Source organism: Pelodiscus sinensis, chromosome 30, assembly GCF_049634645.1.
Source record: "Pelodiscus sinensis isolate JC-2024 chromosome 30, ASM4963464v1, whole genome shotgun sequence".
Lineage (NCBI taxonomy): Eukaryota > Metazoa > Chordata > Testudines > Trionychidae > Pelodiscus > Pelodiscus sinensis.
This window is the reverse complement of record NC_134740.1, coordinates 14,083,093-14,094,398: the sequence shown is the minus strand read 5'-3', so window position 1 is coordinate 14,094,398 and position 11,306 is coordinate 14,083,093. Positions and strand designations below refer to the sequence as shown.

Below are 11,306 nucleotides of genomic sequence, written 5' to 3'. Positions count from 1 at the left end.
AATGACACCGAAAGTAATGAGGAGTACAGGATCTTTCGACAGAAATGCCCCGTCTAAACTGCTGGCTTTTTTCAAAAAGCCCTGTTTCGAAAAAAAGCAGCAGCCACCATTATGCAAATGAAGCATGGAATATTTAAATCCTGGCTTCATTTGCACTTTTGATGAGTCTAATTTACATCCCTTTGCTAACAGAGGGGTGTAGTTTAGACACATCCTCAGTTCGAATGAGCGCGTCTTTGCGAGACCTGTTAAATCGAACCCGGAACATCAACTGCGGCAGCCTCAATCTTCCGGTTGGTGTAGCCATGGCCCAAGGGAACGGGAATGTGAGTTCAATGGCACTGCATTCTCTTCCAACTCTCCCTACTTTTTATCTATCAATAGATACGTCTTACAGCAAACTGAGGAAGAGGAGACCCATTTCCCGCTCATGGAGACAGGAGAAGGGAAGAATCAAACCTATATCACAGAATTCAACCTCCTAGGATTTGAAATGTTCCCACAACTGCAAACTCTTCTCTTCCTGCTGTTCCTGGTGATCTACATTGTGACCATGGCCGGGAACCTCCTCATTGTGGTGCTAGTTGTGGTCGATCGGCATCTCCACACCCCCATGTACTTCTTCCTGGGGAACCTGTCCTGCCTGGAGACCTGCTACAGCTCCGCCATCCTGCCCCGGCTGTTGGCCGGGCTCCTGACGGGGGACAGGACCATCTCCGTGAGCGGCTGCATCACTCAGTTCTATTTCTTTGGTGTGCTTGTGGCGAGTGAGTGTTACCTCTTATCCACGATGTCCTACGACCGGTATTTAGCGATCTGCAAACCGCTGCACTACACAGCTCTTATGAACGGCAGATTCTGCCTCCTGCTAGCAGCGGTGTCCTGGATGGGTGGCCTGATGGCTACAACCATAGTAACCTGTTTAATATCCCAGTTACATTTCTGTGGCCCCAATGAGATTGACCATTTCCTGTGTGATTTCACCCCCCTGATCAAACTCTCTTGCACTGACACCCGCCTGGTCAAATTGGTGACCTTTGTCATCTCTTCCATAGACACCCTGCCCCTGTTCCTCCTAACCCTGATGTCCTACATCTGCATCATCTCCACCATCCTGAGGATCCCGTCCGCCGCCGGGCGGCAAAAGGCCTTCTCCACCTGCTCCTCCCATCTCATCGTGGTGACCATTTTCTACGGGACCCTCATCGTCGTCTATGTGCTCCCGGACACCGACTCCTTGAGAGACCTCAACAAAGTGTTCTCCCTCTTCTACACGGTCCTGACGCCCCTGGCCAACCCGCTCATCTACAGCCTGAGGAACAAGGAGGTCCTGGAGGCCCTGAGAAAACTAATCCATAGATATGTGGCATGCCCAGCGATTCAGAAGGAATGATGGGGACGGGGTTGACTCCTCTCCCTGAACTGCCATTCTGAACAGTCAGAGCTCGAAGTGGCCAACAATTGTCCGCCTCCTGGGCTTGGGGGCTTTCAAAAATGCTGTTTGTGCCTATCTACGTCTTTCGGTTTCTACGTCCCAGATCCAGTGAGGGATGTAGGTGCCTAGTAGCCCAAAGAGAGGCACCAAAATCCCAGAGTTAGTTTCTATTCCAACTCAGCAGCTGCCTCACTTGGAGGTAAGTTTTCACTGAGCACTCCAAGATAGGCTGCGAACCCTCCCAAAAGACTCCCGCAGGTGGACCCAGCCTCTGCTCCTGGGCCCGCCTCTCAGCCCTCCACCCCCACACAACCCTTAAGCCAGACGAAGTCGGCCATGGGGCTGCGAATGAGGGGAATGCTGCTGGGCCACCTTTCTGGAATGCCAATAAGAGGTACGGAACGAAGAGCTAGAGGCCTAGGAGCTCGCTGTATTAATGATGGAAAAGTTGGGTTTCCTAGGGCGGAATGGAACCCGTCTAGGAGACATGCCTGCTGTAAACGTTGAAATCTTATGCGCGTCAGAAGATGATTTTCACCGTTAGTTCAGCGGTTTTCCACGGAAATACCTGGGGGTGGGGAGAGGAAAAGGCAAATGTCCCATCCTGGAGCAGACCTCACGAGTCTTTGCCCTGGGGAGGGGACTTCTAACAGCAAACGGCACAGCCCCCGGATCAAAAGGCCCAAAGGGCACGAAGAAGGGACTCAAAGAGTCATGGAGGAGAGGGCAACGTGAACTGGAGGCCTGTTCAGAGCCCAAAGCGGGAGTTGGGGTGAACTCTAATAAGCATCTTAGCCAAGTATAGGTTCTTTGTTTGCTTTATATTCTCCCAGTCATGCTTCCGCCTTAAGCACGAATGGGCTAGCACTTAATAAGCCTCATTAATAGGGGTCCTACAATTGACTCGTCTACACTGGCCGCTTGAATTTCTGGAAAAGCACTGACAATCTCATGTAAAATCATCAGTGCTTTTCCGGAAATACTATGCTGCTCCCATTCGGGCAAAAGTCTTTTTCCGAAAAACTTTTGCGCAAAAGGGCCAGTGTAGACAGCACAGTACTGTTTTCCACAAAAAAAGCCCCGATCGTGAAAATGGCGATTGGGGCTTTTTTGCGGAAAACCGCGTCTAGATTGGCCACGGACGCTTTTCCGCAAAATGTGCTTTTGCAGAAAAGCAACCTGCCAATCTAGACGTGCTTTTCCGAAAATGCTTTAAACGGAAAACTTTTCCGTTAAAAGCATTTTCGGAAAATCATGCCAGTGTAGACGTAGCCAATGAGGGTGTGTCTAGACTACAGGGTTTTGTCGACAAAAGTGGACTTTTGTCGACAAAACTATACTTGCGTCCACACTGCCTTTGAGTGGCAGTTTTGTCGACATATGTAAACCTCATTCTTTTGTCGACAGAGTTCTGTCGATAGAAGGCATTATTGCTTCTACACTGTCCTTTGCGTCCACACTGTCATGTTGACAAAGCGGCTTGCTTTGGCGATGGAACTGGCTGTAGTCTAGATGCTCTTTGTCGACAGAAGCTTTATCAACAGTATCTGTCGACAAAACTTCTGTTGACAAAACCCCGTAGTCTAGACGTACCCTGAGTGTTTTGCTCTCTCAGCCCTGTTTGTACCAAGTTCTGTGAGCAGGGGCCTGCCTCTCGCTCTCGGCTTAGCTTTGCTTTATGTGAGCCACATTTTGTCCATTGGTGGCCAGGCCTCAGGCCTCAGACCAAGCCTATGCTGAGTTGACTTATGTTTTAGGTCTTCATCTTACTAAAGTTGGTAGCTAACCATCCTCAACGTAAGAACGGACAGACGGGGTCAGACCCAAGGGCCGTCCAGCTCAGTGTCCTGTCTGCCCACAGTGGCCAAGGCCAGGTGCCCCAGATGGAGGGAACACAACAGGGAATCCTCCCACGATCCCTCCCTTGTCACCCGTCAGAGGGAAGCATGTAACTTTTCTGTATTGGTGTATCAAGAAGTCTCCGAGTTTTTGGCAGCTGAGGAGATAGAGGAAAGTCCCACCACCGACTGACTGGCGCCCATTGTCATGGGCCTATGGGCACCGAGTGTGCTTGTCGAAAGGGTCGGGGACCAGCGCTGTGCTTCGTCGGCAATAAACCAAAGTCCCTTCGCAACTCTTGTGGTCTTTTGAAGGCTCCCTTGAGGTTTGCTGTGCCAGTCACCTGCACAGAGCTGGGGCGGCACACAGGGAGAAAACCCACATGGCCAAGCTAGGCCACGAGGGACACAGTTCTCATCTCAGACCAGCCTGGCTTACGGGGAAGTCCGAGTGCAGGCTGGCTGCAGACAAACCTAGTCAGGAGAAAAAGCCGTGTATCTCTGCCCAGGCAGGCGACGCCTGGAAGGTAAATGCCTTTGGTGGGTAATAGAGGGGAGATACGGATGCCCTGAACTGGGGCCCTGTGTGCGTTTGGACAACTCTCCCCTTTCCCAGGTCTCATAAGAACATAAGAATGGCCAGTCTGGGTCAGACCAAAGGTCCATCCAGCCCAGAGTCCTATCTGCTGACAGTGGCCAATGCCAGGTATCCCAGAGGGAGTGAATCAAACAAGTAATGATCAAGCAACGACTCTCCTGCCATCCATCTCCACCCTCTGACGGAGGCTGGGGACACCATTCCATACCCATCCTGGCTAATAGCCATCTATGGACTTAACCTCCATGAATGTATCTAGTTCTCTTTTAAACCCTGTTAAATTCCTGGCCTTCACAACATCCTCTGGCGAGGAGTTCCACAGGTTGATGTGAGGAACTACGGCCTTTTGTTAGTTTTAAACAGAAGTAAGAGAAAGAATTTGAATCTGGATTGGAATTCTCAGCCCCAGTCCAGCGAGAGACAGAGCAGTTTTCTACTTCTTTTTCCGGCCCATGTAATTAAGGAAAAAGGTAATTGAACTGCAAGAGTTTCAATAGGAGGGGGGACTCTCCCTCCAGGATACCCTCTAGCCCAGTGGCTAAGGCAGGCAGCTGACATAGAGGGGTTTGCTATATTCCTTCTTGAAGTCACTCAGAGGGCAGAATTGAATCGGGATCTCCTAAAGCGGGGCCAGGTGCTTCCTCCTCCGCTGTTTGGAGGTCGGCATGTTCTGAGCCCTCCGGCTGGTGGGGGTGAAGGAGGGAGACCTGTCCCCTGTTTGAGGGGCTGGCTGGGGCTTAGGACGGAGGTAGGTGTCCAGACAACCGGAGCGACACCTGTGCCTGCCCAGAGTCAGAAGCGCAGGCACCAAACAAACTTTTGCAGTGCAGAGAGAGGTTGGTGTGAGGTTCGGCACCCGCCGGGATCCTGCCCTATGAGTAGCGTGGCCATCTGTCCCGTTTTTACCAGGGCTGCCCCGCGTTTTAGCTTCCACGTGTCCCACCGTTTTCTTAAAAAGGGGCAAAACGTCCTGGATTGGCCTGCCCCCTGCTGGTCCATACGTTCCTCAGTCTGCACAGCAGCCACCTAGTCGTGGCCAGCGGTAAAACAGGCACGAGAGCGTGGCATCCCGAGTCGGGCAGGGAGCCGAGGGAGAAACATAGAAAGCACCCGGGTAGGTGTGTCTTCCCTCTGTGTGCACCCAGACGTTCCCAGGTGACCTCAGCTGTGGGGATAAAGCCCCGTTCCCGGGCAGGCCCTACCCCATCCCGTTTCCTCCCCCCTCCTCCACTGTGGGGCTGAAGCCCTGAGTGCCGGTAGCCCCCCCATTTTGGGCTAAAGCCCCGAGCCCCAGCAGCTCCCCCCTCTTGGTGTCCCGTATTGGGCATAGGGAAATACGGTCACCCTACGTAGGAGGGAAGGCTGAAAGAACTGGGCTTGTTTAGCTTGGAAAGGAGAAGACCGAGAGGGGACATCAGAGCGGTTTTCAAAGGGTGTCACAAGGAGGAGGGAGAAAACTTGTTCTGCTTGGCCTCTGAGGACAGGACAGGAAGCGATGGGCTGAAACTGCAGCAAGGGAGGTTGAGGTTGGACATTCGGAAAAACTTCCTGCCTGTCAGGGGGGTGAAACACTGGAATGAATTGCCCAGGGAGGTTGTGGAATCCCCATCTCTGGGGATATTGAAGAGCAGGTTGGACAGACGCCTGTCAGGGTTGATCTACACGGTGCTTGGTCCTGCCATGAGGGCAGGGGACGGGACTCGATGACTCTCGAGGTCCCTGCCAGTTCTAGTGTTCTAGGAATCTGTGATCTCTCTTCTCAACGGAACAGCCCTCTTCTGTATTCTCTCCCCAGACAGAAGCCGTTTCAGAACCACTATCGTCTTTCTTGCCCTTCTCTGAATATCCCCCAGTTCCACTGTCCCCTCCCGGAGACGGGCCAGTCCGAACACAATCCCGTGCACCAGGCGTGTGTTGACACACACAAGGGGGATTTCCCTGGCGGTTTCCGCCGGGATCGGAGCGACTCTCCGGTTTAACAAGCAGCCCAGGAATTCCACTCCTGCACGTGGGCACGTGTCACGCCATCATTCTTGGTGGCCCCAAAGGGAGCGTCCAGCCGATGCCGGGAGGAGGCTGCTGTTCCATATAACCCGGGGAGGAGTGGAGCGCAGCAGGCGGAGAGGTGCCGTGCCAGGCACACAAGAGTATGCGTCGCGCCGGAGAGCCGGAGTGGCCACAGCAAAATGTAGGAGTCTTTGCAGAGAGAGATTGCATGAGACACGGAAGAATTTAGCCCGACCACCGGGCCAGGAGCCACCTCCATGCTGAGCGTTCAAGGTAAATCCATTCTCTCCTGGGTACCCTTGGGCGGATTTCAGCTATTTGGGGGTGAAAAGCAGCCTGAAGCATCTTGCGAGCACTCAGCAGGTGCTTGTGCAGTTGCTGTTCTGGATCTGGGATGATTGAGTTGGGTTGGTCCTGCTCTGGGCAGGGGGCTGGACTCGATGCCTCCGGAGGTCTTTTCCAGCCCTGGGATTCCAGGATTCGGGAAACCCCCAAATTTGAATAATGGTCTGTTATAGTCTCCATATTCCGTATGCCCTCAGCTTGGATCTTGCCGTTCAGCTACTCCAGGTAACGATCACTTTACTGCCAACCGTGTTATCCTGGCAGATCCACCCTGCTCTAGATAGCCCTTCATTAGCCTGTGGCAGAATGAGTTTGCAGAGGTGCGGGGACATCTTCCTAAAAACAAAGTATTTATTTGTCCAGGCAGGGGACACAGCACTTAGGAAAATGCGTGCAGAGAACAAAGTCCTGATTTTTCTTAAGCTTAACTGTTCTGTCCTCAACGCAGGTTCTTCCAAATTCGGCATCCGAGGGATACTCACAGCCCTACACATCCACTTTCTGGGTCTCTGGCTGAGTCCTTTCCCCGGCCAGAGACTTTTCATTCCCTTCCCTTCCCAGCCTTCATAAAGGAACTGCGTGATGTCGCTGACGAAGAGCCTGGGTTTTGGGTGCGAATGTTCACTTCAGTGGAGCATATTTGGTGATGGTTTTGCCTTTCCTCTCTTGGCTTGTCCAAGAACACCTTTTGCTCTTGTGCTGTATCCAGCAATCTATAATTGTTCGATTCCGCTGGCCAATGACCAGTAGCTATTTGAATTTCACCCATATTCCCCAGTCAGGCATTTATGCTTTCATTAGCTATCCCATGTGTTATACACAAACTTAACGGGTATTAAGCAGATAAGATAAATCTTGTTGCTATGCATTCCTCAAGGTTCGGAAAGCAAATTTTGTATCTTTTTTCTCCCCCACAATTTTGTTCAAGTACCCACAACATTGGGCAAAACTGAAGTCAGCTTAAACATTTAGAAAAATCAGAAGCTTAGCAAAGCCAAGAGGTATATGTATACCCAGGGGCTACGTCTACACTGGCATGATTTTCCGGAAATGCTTTTAACGGAAAAGTTTTCCGTTAAAAGCATTTTCGGAAAAGCACGTCTGGATTGGCAAGATGCTTTTCCGCAGGAGCACTTTTTGTGGAAAAGCGTCCGTGGCCAATCTAGATGCGGTTTTCCGCAAAAAAGCCCCAATTGCCATTTTCGTGATCGGGGCTTTTTTTGCGGAAAACTACTATGCTGTCTACACTGGCCCTATTGCGCAAAAGTCTTTCGGAAATAGACTTTTGCCCAAACGGGAGCAGCATAATATTTCCGGAAAAGCACTGATGATTTTACATGAGATCGTCAGTGCTTTTCCGGAAATTCAAGCAGCCAGTGTAGACAGCTGGCAAGTTTTTCCGCAAAATCATCTGATTTTGCAGAAAAACTTGCCAGTCTAGACACAGCCGAGGAGTTTGGACTGAAATATCCAAAGCAGAGATCAGAAAAGTCCAGCAAACCTTCAAGGTATTGGTGTGCTGGATTTGAGTGATGTGTTGGCTCTTGTAACTTGTGAACTCATGCTATAAATGCTACTCACTGAACTAGGTATCTCTGAAGAGCATCTATGCATGAATTGCTTCTTGGAAAGAAAAATGCAGGACAATGTAGCACTTTAAAGACTAACAAGATGGTTTATTAGATGATGAGCTTTCGTGGGCCAGACCCACTTCCTTTGATCTGAGGAAGTGGGTCTGGCCCACGAAAGCTCATCATCTAATAAACCATCTTGTTAGTCTTTAAAGTGCTACATTGTCCTGCATTTTGCTTCAACTACCCCAGACTAATACGGCTACATTTCTATCACTATTCTTGGAAAGAGATTCATATGTCTCCTTTTCCTATTGTACACGTATTTCTTTGAATAATAAATGTAGCTAAGTGTGGTTATTTGATCTCCTGAATATTTTTAAGATTGAACCAAAAGTGTAGTTGATCAATGGCTATATCTTTTAGTCAATGTTTTCCTTAACCACAAGATAGTGAGAATAATTCAGGAGTAACGGGGGGGAATGCAATGATATAAAGTAGGACAAACTAGGTAATTACAAAGGCCCCTTATATGAAATACATACGGGAATTCAAACAGGAATGAATTCATGCAAGTCCTATGACAGTCAATACACAGGAGTTGGACGAATTAGATTTACATTGGTAAATGTCAATAAACATCACTTTTACAATATGCAGACAGACAGACTGATGAAACAGTGTTTCCAGTGGTAATAACCGAAATTACATAAAGGCTCAGATGGGGAGCCATGTTTGTCTATAATGTTAAAAACAAGTGGTTCTGTGGCACCTTAGAGATTAACAAAAATATATAAAATCTTGAGCTTTTTGTGGATGAAACCCACTTCTTCAGATGTGTTGAAGTGGAACGACAGAAACCGAGAGAGGGAGGGAGAGTGAAAGAGAGAGAAACATAGATAGATAGATAGATAGATAGATAGATAGATAGATAGATAGATAGATAGAGGGGGCGTGTGGGGATAGATAGATAGATAGATAGATAGATAGATAGATAGATAGATAGAGGGGTGTGTGGGGATAGATAGATAGATAGATAGATAGATAGATAGATAGATAGATAGATAGATAGATAGATAGATAGATAGATAGATAGATAGATGGGTGTGTGGGGATAGATAGATAGATAGATAGATAGATAGATAGATAGATAGATAGATAGATAGATAGATAGATAGATAGATAGATAGATAGATGGGTGTATAGGGATAGATAGATAGATAGATAGATAGATAGATAGATAGATAGATAGATAGATAGATAGATAGATAGAGGGGTGTGTGGGGATAGATAGATAGATAGATAGATAGATAGATAGATAGATAGATAGATAGATAGATAGATAGATAGATAGATAGATGGGTGTATAGGGATAGATAGATAGATAGATAGATAGATAGATAGATAGATAGATAGATAGATAGAGGGGTGTGTGGGGATAGATAGATAGATAGATAGATAGATAGATAGATAGATAGATAGATAGATAGATAGATAGATGGGTGTATAGGGATAGATAGATAGATAGATAGATAGATAGATAGATAGATAGATAGATAGATAGATAGATAGATAGATAAACAGTAGAAATACCTGTCAGTTGCAGGACCCATGTTAATGAGGCTAAGTTTGTAGTCTGACAAAGTAAAAAAGTAAAGAATTCTGCTGGAGAACACATTAGACATTCATTTAAGTATAATTAAGGTATATATTTAGGTTTGATGATGGATATTCATGTTTTAATGGTTATAAAACTTTCATTGTTTGAATCTCTGTGTCTACTGTTGTTAAATAATAGACCCACATATTGTCCAATCCCTGAACAATTTCCTCCAGGTGTGAACAAAATGTTGCCATTGATACTATCCATTAAAATTAGATTTTTTAATAATCTGCCAACCCTAATTCCGTGGCCTTTCAATCTAGGCGTCAATGAAAGAGCAAAGTCGAAGGCCAAAGACGGATACTTTACCAACAGTGCTGCTCATTTTGTGAGGCACGTAGGGAGTCTCTGTTCCAACACTTTGTGTGAAGTCTGGAGGGACGAGTCCCTGGGCTCGGTGCGGTTATGCCAACTGCACTTTCTGTTTGCATTTTGCACTTTCCTAGAATCAAAGGGATGGGAATCGGCCAAGTTCCAGTTGCACAGCCAACTCTTCCAACACCCGCTGCATTTTTTCTCTTGTTAGAATCTTCCAAGGGGAATGGAGAAAGGGGGAATCTATGTCCCACTTCTGGCTAAAGGAGGAGGAAACCAAACATTTATCACAGAATTCATCCTCCTAGGATTCGGCAATTCCTTGGAGCTGCAGGTGCTTCTCTTTGTACCATTTCTAGTGATCTACCTGGTGACCATGGCTGGGAACATCCTCATCGCTGTGTTAGTGGTGGTTGATCGGCACCTTCACACCCCCATGTACTTCTTCCTGGGGAACCTGTCCTGCTTGGAGACCTGCTACAGCTCCGCCCTCCTGCCCCGGCTGCTGGCCAGTCTCCTGACCGGGAACAGGACCATCTCTGTTCTAGACTGCATTGCGCAATATTATTTCTTCGGCTGCCTTACTGCGTCAGAATGCTACCTCCTAGCAGTGATGTCCTACGACCGGTATTTAGCGATCTGCAAGCCCCTTCACTACGCCGCTCTTATGAGTGGCAGACTCTGCCTCCTGCTAGCAGCGGTGTCCTGGATGGGTGGCTTTATGGCCACAACCGTAGTAACCTGTTTAATATCCCTGTTGCATTTCTGTGGCCCCAATAAAATCAACCATTTCCTGTGTGATTTCACCCCCATGATCAAACTCTCTTGCAGTGACACCCGCCTGGTCACACTGGTAACCTTTATCCTCTCTTCCATGTTCACCCTGCCCCCATTTCTCTTAACCTTGGCATCCTACATCTGCATCATCTCCACCATCCTGAGGATCTCGTCCACCAGTGGGCGGCAAAAGGCCTTTTCCACCTGCTCTTCCCACCTCATCGTGGTGACCATCTACTATGGGACCCTGATCGTCGTCTACGTGCTCCCAGACACCGACTCCTTGAGAGACCTCAACAAAGTGTTCTCCCTCTTCTACACGGTCCTGACGCCCTTGGCCAACCCGCTCATCTACAGCCTGAGGAACAAAGACGTGAAGGAGGCTGTGGGAAGAGTTATCGATAAATGGAAGAGGCTCACAGAAATCAGGAGTGATTGACTGAGGCATGAACCTGTCCGCCCTGACTAGCCAATCAGTTGACTTCTACCTGGCCCCTAGCTCACGGCAATGGGAGTTTTCTCGGGGACATGCTAAGTTTTAGGAGGGCTGCATTCCTAGTTGAGTAGAGTTGCTACTTACTCCTGCCCTTTCGGGAATTAGTAACGCTGGCAGAGTTGGGAAAACTCTCAAACCCTGGTGGCTCGTAGTGGGTTGGTAAAATATATTGTGTCTCACCTTGGCGTCAGGCCATCTTGTGACAGTTCATTTCTGTGTTGATTGTATCAGCCTTCATACACGTCTTGGTTCTGTGTGCTA

At 48.4% G+C, this 11,306-nt stretch overlaps 2 protein-coding genes across 2 annotated transcripts; both read left to right on the top strand.

Annotated features, from left to right (window-relative positions):
- Positions 1–430: 430 nt before the first annotated feature.
- LOC142818163 (olfactory receptor 5AP2-like) lies at positions 431–1,393 on the top strand. Its single transcript, XM_075912192.1, has one exon. It carries the CDS (start codon positions 431–433, stop codon positions 1,391–1,393), a length of 963 nt encoding a protein of 320 aa, XP_075768307.1.
- Positions 1,394–10,019: 8,626 nt separating this feature from the next.
- On the top strand, positions 10,020–10,988 carry LOC102456382 (olfactory receptor 11L1-like). Its single transcript, XM_006122753.2, has one exon. The coding sequence runs from the start codon at positions 10,149–10,151 to the stop codon at positions 10,986–10,988; it is 840 nt and encodes a 279-aa protein (XP_006122815.2). The 5' UTR covers positions 10,020–10,148.
- The last annotated feature ends 318 nt before the right edge of the window (positions 10,989–11,306 follow it).

What these genes read in the sequence shown, in the direction of transcription:
- LOC142818163 (XM_075912192.1), top strand. Translation starts at nt 431, where the DNA reads ATGGAGACAGGAGAAGGGAAGAATCAAACCTATATCACAGAATTCAAC.
- LOC102456382 (XM_006122753.2), top strand. Translation starts at nt 10,149, where the DNA reads ATGGCTGGGAACATCCTCATCGCTGTGTTAGTGGTGGTTGATCGGCAC.